General features: G+C 45.2%; 3 protein-coding genes across 3 annotated transcripts; 2 read left to right on the top strand and 1 right to left on the bottom strand.

Moving 5' to 3' along the window:
* Positions 1-682: 682 nt before the first annotated feature.
* Positions 683-4,369, top strand: LOC129581466 (uncharacterized). Its single transcript, XM_055472569.1, has 7 exons — positions 683-930; positions 1,268-1,432; positions 1,748-1,860; positions 1,940-2,204; positions 3,348-3,461; positions 3,548-3,897; positions 4,057-4,369. Exons 1-7 carry the CDS (start codon positions 739-741, stop codon positions 4,367-4,369), a joined length of 1,512 nt encoding a protein of 503 aa, XP_055328544.1. The 5' UTR covers positions 683-738.
* Positions 4,370-5,152: 783 nt separating this feature from the next.
* Positions 5,153-8,123, top strand: LOC129581456 (N-lysine methyltransferase SMYD2-B-like). The gene is made up of 7 exons (XM_055472557.1): positions 5,153-5,344; positions 5,481-5,642; positions 6,353-6,465; positions 6,522-6,786; positions 7,208-7,321; positions 7,396-7,742; positions 7,877-8,123. The coding sequence occupies exons 1-7, from the start codon at positions 5,153-5,155 to the stop codon at positions 8,121-8,123; spliced, it is 1,440 nt and encodes a 479-aa protein (XP_055328532.1).
* A 711-nt stretch (positions 8,124-8,834) lies between these two features.
* On the bottom strand, positions 8,835-13,154 carry LOC129581451 (uncharacterized). Its single transcript, XM_055472544.1, has 3 exons — positions 12,974-13,154; positions 11,730-12,002; positions 8,835-9,397 (listed from the first exon to the last, which is right to left on the bottom strand). Exons 2-3 carry the CDS (start codon positions 11,992-11,994, stop codon positions 8,835-8,837), a joined length of 828 nt encoding a protein of 275 aa, XP_055328519.1. The 5' UTR covers positions 11,995-12,002; positions 12,974-13,154.
* Positions 13,155-14,236: the final 1,082 nt, after the last annotated feature.

Genomic DNA, 14,236 nt, shown 5'->3' with positions numbered 1-14,236 from the left:
TCTATAAAGCTAAGGCGAGCCCAAAAAATATTGTTGTAAGATTTTTCGAAGTTCCGCTGTTTGCTGTTGCTTTCCGTCAATCTTAATCTTGTCCTTCCTGTAGCTGCGTGCCGGGGGGGGGGGGGGTTGATCATGCAACTCTAGCGTTGGGTCGGCCCGGCCCGGCCCGAGCAAGAGGGCCGGGCCGTCGTTTTTCGATCCGGGCTGCGGCCCGACTTGTCCCCGGGCCGTGGCACATCTCCCCGGGCCGAGGGCCGCGGCCCTCCCAAAAGGGCCGGGCCGGCCCAACACTATGGAGCTCCAGGAAACGAATGCACCGATTGTTGGTGCGCACAGTCGGCACAGATGGGAATTTTTTATGACAAACAAGTCGAACGTGTAGATCACACTTCGTTGGATTTCGATTATGATAGACTACAAAATTGAACAGTGATCGACATGCGGTATGCAAGACCGCGAGAAGTTGCCTATAGACTGTTTTACCTTACAGTTTGAACACAAACGACGATACGAAGTATGCAGAAAAGTTTTATGTTTTGTTCGCTGTGCATTCGCCATTGGCAGGCAGCTGTGTGAGCCTGCCCTGCTTTTGAGTCCGTATGGTTTCGACAGTCTATGGAAACACTTTTGCAGTTCGGGCGTGATCTTTGTTCTTTACATACTTTAATTATCGTGTTAGTTTGTTTCTGCGATTGGTCATTGTTGAAAGTGATATTTATTGGGAGCCGTGAATTCATAATGGATGGTGTGCAGGGCCCTGCCGTCCGTTCTTTCGCAGCTGGCGATGTAGTACTGCGCTGCGAGCCCCTGGTCTGGGTGCTGAAGAGCCACGCTTACGAGACACGGTGCGCCTACTGTCTGCGGAAGAGTCAGAAATTAAGCATCTGTGCGGACTGCAAACTCCATAGTTACTGTAACAGAGCTTGTCAGGTGGGACTTTGAAGGTTGTTTTCCCAGTTCACGGCTAACAGACATGCGGACAGACATTGCCAGCATGTGCCGCGCTTGGTCTCTCAGTGCACACTGGCACTGACAAGTCGGTTTGAATGGTATCGTTGAACTGCATTGCTCGTGATCGTTGAACCTGGTCCGCGCTGGGGTTTTTAATAAGGGGAGGAGGGGCGTCGTGAGGGCTAAAAACAAGGGGGACGGGAGGGGGCGCCATACTTTGAATCGCCCCCCTTCCCCCAGCGGCCAAAAATCGAGCCTGCGTTGAACTGCTTTGAAATTAGTTTGGAACCATCATGAGCTTGGGTTTTGACTGTAGAGAGCTGACTGGAAGCTGGAGCATAAACTTGAATGCGAACTGTTGATGACGACGAGTGGCAACGATATGGCCGCTTTGAGAGACTGCGGACCGTTGGGTATCGGCTCGGAGTACAGTCTGGACATGCCACGCCTGCTCATCGCCAAATTAGTCAACAAAATCAAGGTACTCTAACTAGACTAACTAAATTCGAAATTTTGGCCAATGCACTACCTTGCTTTGGTCTAAAAACTGGTGCAATCAGGACGCTGGGTGGTGCGCCTGCTCGCTCGCACAGCGCTCGATAATTTCTTGTAATGCTTACTTTGGTTCATCGGACACCGGTCTGTGGTGTTCTACAAGAATGATATTTCATTCTGACGGCATTTTGCTCTGGCTGTGTTTTGTAAAGAAGAAGTACATAACATCGTAGACAGGAGAATCAATGGAAGCGCTCCGCATTGCCATGATTTCAGCTTGTGTATTTTCTGTTGTGCTTAGTCGAACAAGATGATTACCGTCCCGGGAATGGATCCACAATCTGTCAAAGATTTCGTACTAACGCTGCCAGCAGATCCCAAGCAGTCGACCATCGCAAGCAATCTCTCGCCAACGTAATTTCATTAGCGCTTCCGTTTTCCCCATGTGTCAGCCACATGCTCTGGCTGTTAAGCAGTTGGTGTTTGTTTGCAGTAAGTTCGTATCGGAGAGTTCCAAGTCAATCAAAATACCAGCCGCCGACTTTCTGGCCTACTATGGACTGGTCAATTACAACGCTCTGCCGATTTATGATGCTCTGCTGATGGTCAGCCAACCGATCGGGCTAGCCGTGTATCCCGTGACGCCGCGCCATATGACCCTCGTGTGCTGGGACATGAATGCGTTGCTGCATTACCACGGGCGACAGCTGGTCATCCATGCCGCCGAAGACATTCCCCAGTATTCCGGACTGCAAGATGTAAGTCGCGCTATCGGTCATCCGAGATCAATATAGTGAATGTGGTGTAACTGGTCGCTCACTGTGCTTGCTGTGCTGCTGCAGGCTGATCTGACAAGTGAGTGGATGTACTGTACTTCGCCTTGTCCATTATTTCAATCAGTACCGCTTTAGGGATCAATATGTTAATCACTTTACCGAATTGAGAGCCTTTGTGGCGGGCGGCTACATGAACAACCACGGCTGACTGAAATGCAGTCTATGTATTACCATTCAGCCTATGCGGCTTATCAGTGATGCAATCTATCCAGTAAGACCAGCACTGCATCTATGCAGTAATAGTGATTAATATATTGATCCCAAAGCGGTACTGACTAAAATAATGGGCCAAGCGAAGTACAATGTACGACAAAAAGAGGTTGAACCGATCAGTCGGTCCGCGGTTCAAAATAACCTCGCAACGACACGCCACCACTAAAACTTGGACGCTTACTCACTAATTTCAGACGCTCGCGCTCCGTGAATATCAAAATGCAGCTATACTAGTTGCATATCAAAAGGTGTAGAAAAAATTTTTAAACTTTTTGATACTAAACCTGTGGCTGTTTATGGCGAACAGCACAAATTCTAGCCATTTTGCTTTCTCGTAGGCACAGCATAGGATCTGTTCCCATAACCGTTTGGCTTGCAATCAGCGCTTAAGTCTATGGGAAAGCAAAATGGCTAGAATTTGTGCTGTTCGCCATAAACAGCCACAGGTTTAGTATCAAAAAGTTTAAAATTTTTTTCTACACCTTTTGATATGCAACTAGTATAGCTGCACTTTGATATTCACGGAGCGCGAGCGTCTGAAAGTAGTGAGGAAGCGTCCAAGTTTTAGTGGTGGCGTGTCGTTGCGAGGTTATTTTGAACCGCGGACCTACTGATCGGTTCAACCTCTTTTGTCGTACATTGTATGTTAAGTTGTGAACGCACTGAGCCGAAGCACTTATTCTCTTTAAGGCCACAAGCCAAACTTATCTGTGTATAAACCACACTCCTTGTTTTCACCACGGTACCAAAAATTAGCAAATGGACTGTATGATAATGCGGTTGACTGTATGTCGTGTATGCTAATGCGGTTTCCGGCAATATCTTACCACGTGGTAATCGTATGTCTTGCAGCTGCGGTACAATGCCTTTCAGGAGCCATTTCGCCTGGCACGAGCCGAGCGTCGCGCTGAATTCGAACAGCGCCACGGGTATCCATGTACTTGTCGCCGCTGCACGCCGGAATATGTACGTGCGCTGCTGACCATCTCCTCCTTCATACAGTACTTTTCCCCGTAGTTGCTTGTCTTTTCATTTCCCGGTTCCTTTTTAAGGAGGCCGAGATCAATCCGCTGCGCTGCGTTACGTCGGGTTGCACGAATTCCATTCCCAGTGATGATCGTGCAATGCAAGCGTGCGTCGAATGCGGTGCCATCAACGCTGACCGGCTGCGGCAGTTTCGCGAATTCCTGCAGCAGCACGATCGCATTGTGGCCAGCTTTCCGGAGGATCGCAACCGTCCCATGCTCAATCAGCTCTGCGAGAAGATGGACGCGGCCGGCATCATTCAGTCAGATGCCCATATCCGCTTCGTCTGCGGCCGGGAATTACCGCACAAGTATTTTGATGAGAACCGGCTGGAAGAGGGGGTACAAATGGTGAAGGACCTGATGAGATGTGTGCGGTAAATTTTCCTGTTGCATTATTATTATTATTATTATTATTATTATTATTATTATTATTATTATTATTGCACAACAGCAGACAACCCGTTCCATAGATTTCATAATATTGATGAGCAATAATAAAAATATATATTTATGTCAATATAAACTGTCTGCAGGAAGATATACCCCGCGTACGGGGTGTTTCGTGCCCGCTTATTGATGTGTGCGGGATTGAACGTCGTTACTCCGCTCTACAAGCGCATGCTGGACAGTGGACTAAATAAGCTGCCGCCACCGGCGATCAGTCAACTGAAAGCATCCGCGGCCACGGTGTGGGCTCTCAATACGGATTATTGCAGTGAAGCGTGGAGTATTTTAGTCAAGTTGTTCGGTGCGCAGTCCCAGGAGGTTCAGGAAGGCAATGAGGTTTATAAGCAGGCTGTTGCGCAACTGGCCCACATCCAGCAGACTCTTGACGGCTTGAAATAATACTGTGTGATGCTCTCCGGCGGAATTTATTGTCACGTTGTCATTGTGTTGTTGTACTGGCGAGCGGTTATAAGAAACCGGGAAATAGTTTTTAATTGTATTATTTATTTACTAAAATTGTGTATGTTTTGTTAATGGTAATTTTGTTTGTGGACGGAACTGGTTAGGTGTGAATCCTGAGAATTAGTTCAACGCAGTCATTATAGTATGTATCTATATACAAATACCTGTGGCACAGTAAGTTGCGATACTAGCAGTAACATCCTGAAATTTCTTACATGATTTTGCAATAAAAATCATACAGTAAAGTAAAATCCGCCCGGTGGCAAGTCCTGACCGCTGCGAGACGTGCGTGACACAAGTAAAAGCAGCAGTGACATACATTTATGCAAGCAGCACAAAGAAACTGCGCTCGGCAGCAGTCCATTACTTAAACAGATTACATTTAGGGAATTTCATGTTGAAGTTCTCCGTAATTCAATTCAAATCGCCACCGCTTTTCGTGTACCCGGATGCTCAACGTACGGGTCAGTAGGCGAGTGCACAGCCAACAGTACAAGTGTATCCGAGTAGCAAACTTTAAATGGGACAATCAGTAACTTGTACAATCAGTCTTATCTCAATCAGTTAGCTCATTACAGTACTTCAGGAACTCGTAAGTGTTTATCCAAGCTTTTAAATCAGCGAGTTTATTGCACGGTTACACACACGGATATACCACGTATACTGCATAATAAATTTAAGATTCCTCATTAATCTTTCGCGTCAGTTGCAAAAGTCAGAATGGAAACTGCACCCAGCAAAGGCAGCCACAGTTATTCTGTTGGCGACCTCATCATGTGCTGCGACCCGTTGGTTTGGGTGCTGGAGAGCGGCGCGTACAAGACGCGTTGTGCGTACTGCTTCCAAAAAAGCCGGAAATTGAGCAGATGTTCTGGATGTCAACTGCATCGCTACTGTAATTCTGCCTGTCAGGTACGTCTCGTACGGTGATCAGTTAGAAAATCTCATTGAATTTCTGAGTAAAGGGAACCAAAGGTTCACTCGTAATGTAAGGGGGACACTAGGTTTGTTTGCCCTTTTCTTCAAATTGTTTGTTGGATTTTCGCAGACCGCCGACTGGAAAATAGAGCATAAAGAGGAATGCGGATTGCTGAAGAAGTTCGGTACTGGAGCATGTCTGCCATCCGAGCATGGACCACTGGGAGAAACAGCGTCGGGCAACTATGCCGTCCCTACGGATATGATCGCCAAGTTGGCCAATAAAATCAAGGTTTCTTTTAATAAGACGTCCTTGAATGCAACGCTGATATTTATGTCTGATGTTCCAATACATATTTGCACTATAATAATCTTTACGCAGGAAATTAAAAACCCGGCGTGCTTACAAGTTACAACGCATACTACAAGTACGCTGGTATGCGGTGATTATCATCGCACATGCGACATCCTTTCCATGTGCCAATTGAAAGACCGCATAGACTAACTGCTGACAACGCCGCGCCACCACATCAGCTTTCTCATAGATTGTTAGGGACTTTGAGTTATGCTTAGACCGACCTGCCACCGCCGGGCGGCTGACTGTTGGCTGGCTGCCGTCGCTGGGTGGCCAACCGGCCCTGCCCGTAGTGCGCCCACTCGTGACCAGCGATTTGAATGCGCATTGGGTCTTTTATTTACAATTAGTGCTTGAGATGCGATATTAGATTCCGATAATGCACATACCCTCATACATACAACGTTTTTGTTGCTTATAACCGTAACGATACAATCTTGCTCTTTTGAAAACTGACTTCTGGTGGCAAATCTACACTATCGTAAATTATTACGGTTATAAGCTAACCGTTCTGATAAGTTTCGCCAAGTGCTGCAATTAGTAGGTAACAGGCTAACAGCTATAGACATACGACAAAGACAACGGGGAGAGAAAATATGTGTGATACTGTTGCAATGTCTGCTGATTGCATTACGTCTTTTCTTCAGTTAAAAACAATGATGAACATCCTGGGAATGGGTCAAAAGTCTGCCAAAGATCTTCTGCTCATGTTGCCGGCAAATCCATCACAATCCAGAGTCGAAGAGGAACTGCAACCAACGTAAGCGTTTTTTCAGATGAAGGACGACTCTCGTCTAAGTTACTCATTGCTCGTAGAGTATCTGCTATGGAGTCGCGAAATTCCTTGATACTCGGCTTAACACCAGCGGAATTTCTGGCCTACTACGGAATTCTACGCTACAACCTTCTGCCCATTTACGATATGCTGGCCACACCGATCGGCTTAGCCGTGTATCCACAGGCACCGCCGGGACGGATGACGCCGGTGTGCTGGGACATCAACGTGGTGCTGCACTACCGCGGACGCCGGCTGGTTATGCATGCCGTTCAGGACATTCCGAATTACACAGGACTTGGGGATGTAAGTGACATACAGTGCAATGGAAACTGTTTACCCGTTCTATCACCAACCTGCTTTGGTAGTGTGCAACGCTAGCGGGGGTCTTTACGTATTGGTATGTATAATGTAGTTTACAAAACCGTATCGAATACATATAAGACAACGTTATCCGCAAGGCACTCTCTATAGCTGGCGAAGTGGGTGGAAGAATAACTCATCTTAAACGCTCACGAGTTATTTCTGTCGTATTCTGGCTTACGCTCATCCTGTTTAGATTCTCATCGTTTACATTTCGGGCAGTAAAACATGTTAAACGCGGTCAGAATGGGGACACAATACGAGATATGCTACTCGAGTAGAACTGATGTCTGGGCGCTTAACTTGCTGAAAAATTTCATATCCTCCGAGTTCTAAAAATGTAATGCGTTTGTATGATTTGCAGTTACGATTCAACGACACCCGGCAGCCATTTAACGTACCGCGAGCAGAGCGTCGCGCAAGATTTGAACAGCGTTACGACTATCCTTGTACTTGTCGCCGATGCACAGAAGAATATGTACAGATACGCTAACTACCAGCCATATTCTTACTTGTAGCTTTTTTTATTTTCGCTGGTACGGCTGTTCTTAGGAAGCGGAGATTAATTCGTTACGCTGCGTAACAGAGGGATGCACGGAGCGGATTCCCAGCGACAGCCGTGCACAGCGAGCCTGCTCGGAATGCGGCGCTATCAACAGTGACCGGCTAACGCAGTTCCATCGGTTCCTGCAGCAGCAGGAGAGCATCGCGCGCTGTCCACAGGAACTGCACAGCGGCATGCTTATGGCGCTGTGCAAGGAAATGGACGCGGCGGGCATCCTGCAGCCCGATGCGCATATCCGCCTGGTCTGCGGAGTGGAAGTACCGGAGAAATACTACGAGGAAAACCGCTTGGAAGAGGGCTGGCAGATGGTGCAAGATTTGATTGTCTGCGCACGGTAAGTTTTGGCCGTTTCGTATCTTTGCATTTAGGTAAAAAGAAAAGAAACAATCTTGTAAGCTTCTCTAGGAAAATATACCCAAAGTGTGCTGCTTTTCGTGCTCTACTCCTGATGTCAGCGGGATTGGTAAGTGTTACGGCGCTGCACAAGCGGGTGCTGGAGGGAGTCAATCAACTGTCGAAACCGGAGAGGGAAAAGCTGGAAACATTAGCCTGGCAAGTGTGCCATTTCGCGCTTGAATATTGTGAGGAAGGCATGGATATTTTGACGTTGCTCTTTGGGAAGAAGTCAAAAGAGGCCCAACGCTGCTGTGCTGTGCTGGAGGACGTGGTGGTAAAAATTCTCCCCATTAAGCTGGCTTTCCGCGGCAGCGAATAGTAGATTTCTCATGTTATCTTTTATCACACTGAAATCTGTGCTGTTATCATATATTGAAAAACGCTTGACTGACAAACTGAGAGTAATTCTCTGTAGCAATATGTAATTGGGCCTTATCTTGTTACGGATATTCTTGTCCCCGCAATTTACGCTTAGAAATGGTTTTCTGTTTGCTTAGAATTTGGAAACATTTCTGTTCGATAAACTTGCCTTTTTACGAAGATTTTGTTTGAGTTCGGTTTTCAGCTTAACTCACCATTTATTAATAAATACGTGCATTTTTCGCAGAACTTATAGTGCTGTCGTTCCCTTGTACAATATTACTAACACTAAATGAAAAGACAGCTCGTGCAGTAAAATTGCTGTAACTTTACACTTTCGGTCATTTTGCTAAAACTTTTATGACACTTATTCTGACATAAATGCAGTAAGTATCACAATCTGCAATACATTGCCGATTTAGGTACTTCAAGTATAAATTCATAAATCGCTAAGATTCTTTCCGGAAAAAAACGTTTTTCGAAAAACTTTTTTTGGGCACTGAGAAAGATTATTGTTTATGTGGTCGTGAGTTAACTGAATATCCATATGAACAACGTGTATTAACGGTAACGTTGTGCGGTGCCAGCTTAACTTTTATTAGTACAGCACAGTTCAGAAAAATGGTAACGGGTTTCGTGTTGTTGTACAAGTACATTAAGTTAACGGCAATCAACTTAAGAACCGCAAAATGCCGAAGTCTTGGTTCCCACCGTTTTCGAATGCTTTGAAAGATTTTGCCAAAGACAACATTGCTGGATGGCACTGCGTGTATTGAGGAGACCGCAGTGCGGAGCAAGCCGGTGAATCTGTCATTCGGGGTCGTGCGGTTACGTTATACCAGTGGCGATCGACCGATAACTCCTCGATCATCCCCTGAGGGGGTTCCCAAGCAAAATTAATACTATTCCTGGTAGTATTTGTGACCTTGATCACGGCGACGTTGTTGGGCTGCAGCTGCACCGTCAGAGACCGCTTTTCACTTTGCACATCCCCTTGCTCTGTCCATCCGAGGATTTCATGGTTGGTCCCAGTACTGAGGCCGGTTAACTCCACAACACGCCTGTCATATCTGTTCGGCAAAACATATACAGGTGGAATCCCATCCGTTGTGAATACGAATCGTGTGAAGATGCCACGGTGTTTGTGTACTTTCCAGTCGTCACTAACGGCAAATGAGATGGAGGTTGGAGTAGAGTCGGTCGGAGGCCAGTAAAAGGTTACAGGCGGTGGCACTACGCAAAAAAACAAATTGAAAAAGGAGGTAACACTGGATTCTGACACGATATTTGCAATTCGTAATGAAAGCAGTCAGTTGAAATAGAACAGATAAGTGAAGCTATCCCGCTGTTATTACAACAACTTACTTCAGAATATTTCACATATTGTAACTGGATTCTGGTTATAATTATTTTCATCACTTGACAGACAAGTTTTTGTATGTATATATCGCACCAATTATCTACACCAACACACAAGCTGTGCGTGCACGACTTGTTTGTTGAGCTGCTTTTTGCTGCCTTGTATAAATCAGAACAAATCGAAACTGCTGGAAATCCTGAACTACCGATTCTTCCGCGGGAGACCCGTGTTTCTCACTAACCAGATTTATCTGTATTTTCGAAGGGTGTAAACAAATTTCTCTTGACGGCATTATATGCGTCAGAGCAAAGATAAGTCAAAATGGAATCAAATGACAAGCCTCCAGTCTGCGGTTGTAGCCGGCTGGAAGGTTGACGGGTTGATGGTTGACGTTCAATGAAGGTCATCAACCTTTCTGCCAGAGCTCGTCAACCTTTCTCTAAAGGTCATCAACCATTCTGCCAGAGCACATCAACCTTTCTCTAAAGGTCATCAACCTTTCTCTAAAGGTCATCAACCGTTCTGCCAAGGTGATCCACCTTTCCACCAGAGGTAATCCACATTTTTGCCGGGGTTTATCCACATTTTTGTAAAGGCTGTTTACTTTCTACCAGAGGTCATCTACCTTACTGGAAAGGACATCCAGTTTTCTGCCAAAGGGACATCATATCTTTCTGCCAAAGGGACATCAGTTTTCTGCCAAAGGGACATCCATCTTTCTGCCAGAGGTTATCCACGAATCTGCCGACGATATCCTTTATTCCGAGAACCGACGCCAATGCACCCATTGTAGTTCATTTCGCTTATCGTTCCTCTCGCTCGTTGAAAGCAGTTTATTAATTTTCGTAAACACTTGGCCTGGATGTTGAATAAGCAAGCGAAGTGATTCACTGCAGCCGCCTTGAACTGACGATAACAGTGACCAACAAAGAGCACAACTGGCACGAACAGAATGATATGACAAGTGCATAATCATCGACGCATCCACCTTTCTGCAGAACAAATGATGGTATCCTTTGATCGAACTAGTGCACCATTGATCACTGTTATCAGAAGGTTGGTCATTGCATCAGGAAAATCATTGTGCATGCTTAATTAAACATACAGGCACTGTCAGGCAGCAGCTATATGTGCATGAAAATACGTATCAGTCATACATCCAAGAGTGCCCGAGACAGTTATACAACTTATACTCACAATAAATTAATAAAATGGGTACAATGGCCTCATACTAATCAATGGGTATTGGATGCTGCCACCAGATTAGTGGATTACATTTGAAAAAAGGTTGATGACCTTTCTGAATAACTGATGCCCTTTACGGAAAGGTTGATGACCTTTATGAATGGCTGATGCCCTTTACGAAAAGGTTGATGACCTTTACGGAATGGTTGATGGCCTTTGCAGGAGATTACCTTCAGTAAACGTCCGTAACCGGCAACAAGAATAGTGGACGTACAAAATCAAATCGCATCCACCAATCTGCCGGAGCGCGTTATCTGTTTGCCGTGCCGCTTCAACTGATCCAAAAATAACGCCATTGGGAGCATCAGGCTGTCAGAGACCGCTCACTCGAGGCGGTAGACACCTCTTGTGGCTTTGCTCTGTCGCCCGCCCGCACATGGCTACTCCATTCGTGCCGCGCTATTACGCTGCTTACTCAGCGTATACTTTGTCTACGCTGACCAATCAGCGTATTTCTCTGCACTCTTGGGGGTGGAGCCCTGCGCCTACGGGCGATTCCATGCTTTGCAGCATCAGCTGTTGCATACCCGCAGCACGCGGAATCATTAATCACGATTCCTCACCAGCGCACTGCAGGCACTTTTTCCAGCTTTTCCCGCATTGGGTTTTCTGTTGGTTTTGTGTGTTGTTGCTTTATTGTTATCACAATAAAGGCTGTATTTGCCCCATTTCTTCCTGCTTCTGTGTCTGATCTGACAAGGCCCATTACGAGATCAATGCATGCGGTCACTGCTTAAAAGCCGAAGCCTTCGGCTGAAAGGTTGATGACCTTTGGAGAAAGGTGGATGCCCTTCAGCAGAAAGGTTGATGACCTTTAGAGAAAGGTTGATAAGCTCTGGCAGAAAGGTTGTTGACCTTCATTTAACGTCAACTATCAACCCGTCGACCATCCTGCCGGCAACATGCGGTCAAGCGTTTAAACCCCATCAACTTGAAGACATTATTTATTACCGAACTTACGCGAATGGACAATCTGCGACCCTGCTTCGCTGGGCAGGTCAAAAGCCACAGCGGTCACACGGACCTCGTACGTCGCTCCCTCATAATCAACTGCAATGGAGTGATTGACAACTAGAGGGTCGCTGAGAATGATGATTTCACGCCCTGGTGCATCTTTCACATCCAGGTTCAAGAGCTTCACTCGGTAGTATTTCGTGGTATTGGACTGCCGTTGAAGTTGCAGCATCAGCTTGCCCGGCAGATTTTGCACGACGAAGTTGGGCATGAGTGGACCTGCAAAAATATCGGTAAATCCCACGGTGACATGTGCTATGCAAATACTGCCATCAGATTTATGGCAAACCGACGACATGCTGACTACAAGCTGACGACCGCAAGTCAACCAGGTAGATAACAAAGTTGAGAAAACCACTTAAAGCCAAAGAAAGAAAGCAAAAAGTCCTTAAAAACAAAGAAACCTAAGAAAAACCAAAAAGCCTAAGAAATAAGCCCAAGAAACTTGATGAATATTGTAAAAAGGAAACCGACAAGTGAATACTCGACAGTCTCTACTGTACGGACACAGCTGCAAGTTGATTTATGCAGAGAATGAACCCATCTATCGAAAGCTTTAGAAAGTGCAATTATAAAATTAATAATATTAATAATAATTATTCAATGGTTTTTGTTTCTTTGTATTCCTTTTAAAACGCAATACAGAACGACACCTCGCACAACGACTTTTTGTGAACACCAGCAACTTGTTGACGATACTTTGCTGATTTAGGAAGCTCAAGAAACCTATGAAAATAAAAATCCTTAAGAAGGTAGAACTCTAAGAAACCTAAGAAAAATCAACAAGAAGTTAAGAAAACTAAGCGTATCGGACCGAAAAGCAAGTTGTCGGCCACCAAAAATGTTTCGACCAAACGTCGGTTAACAATTTAGCCGAAAAGCAAATTGTCGTTGAACAATTTGTCGATCAGCGAGTTGTGCAAGTCAGTAACAAGTCAGTCAGCATATTGTCGGGCAGCGGATTATAGCTAGGTCGGCGAATTTACGTGCTGCCGTTAAGTTAAGTGCAATGAACAGCCTAATAGCGAGAATACGCCGTGACCGCATCTACTTAATTTAACATTAATTAGCTTGCAAATCGTTCTTTAATGATGTAACACGGAGAAACTGCAACATGAAGTTGTTGCAGAGTTTAACACGATTTTATTACTAGTTGTTAGTTATAGTTGTTAGTTGTGGTTCCTACTTACCGTTCAAGAAAGCGACGGATTTCTTCTGCACAGCCAGAAAAACACAAACAAGCGGCCAATAAGGAAAAACATTTTTGCGTTGAATAAGTTCTGCAATTAAACTACAGCGGGACTATCGGTACGACGTAGTATTCGCTTCAGCATATTTTTCGAAACATAAACACAGCGAAAAGGTTGTCCCGTGCTGTTGTTATCCTTTACAGTGTTTGCAATAACTACGGATGTATACAGCTATCACGACTCCTTTTTGTGAGGCGAGCGCGACTGTATTCTACCATTTGCCTGAAAGCAACCGCTTGCGTTCATTTCAAGCAGGAAAAATAAAATGAAAGTGCCGACAAGCCGGATGTTTTAATAATCACCGACCAGTTATTGGTAACATTTCTGCATCAGACATGTTAAAACCGGTATTCCTTCTGTTACACCAACTTTCTGCCTAATCGTTTGGTGCTAATTCCGTTTATTTGGATTCATTTGGACAAATGGTATGGCAAAGTTATACCGAAAGAGTGCAGTGTATCTTCCAAGAACGGCAGAATACTGACAGAATTACAATGCAGAAGAACGGCAGAATACTGACAGAATTACCATGAACGTGTAGACAGCCCGTAGACACCACTGTAGACATACTGTAGTCACCTGGTTTCTTAGGTTTTCTTAGGATGTATACAGGTTGTCTACAGGCTGTCCACAGGATTTCTACAGGTTGTCTACAGATGTCTACCGCTGTATACACGTAGCCCATCTTAGGTTCAGCTCGATACTCTGCCTGTATACACCGTATACAGCAGAACAGATGTATACAGCAGAACATCCAGCTGAACCTAAGAAGGCCTGCCTGTATACACCGGTAGACATCTGTAGACAACCGGTAGAGACCCTGTGGACAACCTGTAGATTTCCTGTAAACGTCCAAAAAAGCCTAAGAAACCAGGTGACTACCGATAGGTCTACAGGGTGTCTACAGCATGTATACAGATGTCTAATGTGACTACAAGGAGCGGAAAAACGATTCACTTTTTTTCTTTGGTACGAAACGTGCCACAGGTGTATATGAAACGTGCCACAGGTGTGTTATCAGAACGGCGTTCGAAATGCTGCTTGTAGAGTTGCAGTTTTTTTTCTTAGTTATAATAACCGTAAATAAAAAAATTTGTAACTCGTCAGACACTGCTGCAAATGACTTTACTTAATTTTTAATTTTTAAAAAAAAGCCGCCGGGCGGGGCAATTTAATTTCAAATACAGTAACTGAATATCCATA

This window comes from Paramacrobiotus metropolitanus, unplaced genomic scaffold (assembly GCF_019649055.1).
Source record: "Paramacrobiotus metropolitanus isolate TYO unplaced genomic scaffold, Prichtersi_v1.0 Parri_scaffold0000001, whole genome shotgun sequence".
Classification (NCBI taxonomy): Eukaryota; Metazoa; Tardigrada; class Eutardigrada; order Parachela; family Macrobiotidae; genus Paramacrobiotus; species Paramacrobiotus metropolitanus.
Note: the sequence above shows the minus strand (reverse complement) of the source record. Positions and strands in the feature narration are given on the sequence as shown.

Bases quoted from the DNA above. Each gene is read 5' to 3' on its own strand.
- LOC129581466 (XM_055472569.1), top strand. From the start codon at position 739: ATGGATGGTGTGCAGGGCCCTGCCGTCCGTTCTTTCGCAGCTGGCGAT. The intron at 1,861-1,939 runs GTAATTTCATTA...GTTTGTTTGCAG, and splicing joins GCAAGCAATCTCTCGCCAAC to TAAGTTCGTATCGGAGAGTT. The intron at 3,898-4,056 runs GTAAATTTTCCT...AACTGTCTGCAG, and splicing joins GACCTGATGAGATGTGTGCG to GAAGATATACCCCGCGTACG.
- LOC129581456 (XM_055472557.1), top strand. From the start codon at position 5,153: ATGGAAACTGCACCCAGCAAAGGCAGCCACAGTTATTCTGTTGGCGAC. The intron at 6,787-7,207 runs GTAAGTGACATA...TATGATTTGCAG, and splicing joins ATTACACAGGACTTGGGGAT to TTACGATTCAACGACACCCG. The intron at 7,743-7,876 runs GTAAGTTTTGGC...GGGATTGGTAAG, and splicing joins GATTTGATTGTCTGCGCACG to TGTTACGGCGCTGCACAAGC.
- LOC129581451 (XM_055472544.1), bottom strand. From the start codon at position 11,994: ATGCCCAACTTCGTCGTGCAAAATCTGCCGGGCAAGCTGATGCTGCAA. The intron at 9,398-11,729 runs GTAAGTTCGGTA...TTTTTTGCGTAG, and splicing joins GTCGCAGATTGTCCATTCGC to TGCCACCGCCTGTAACCTTT.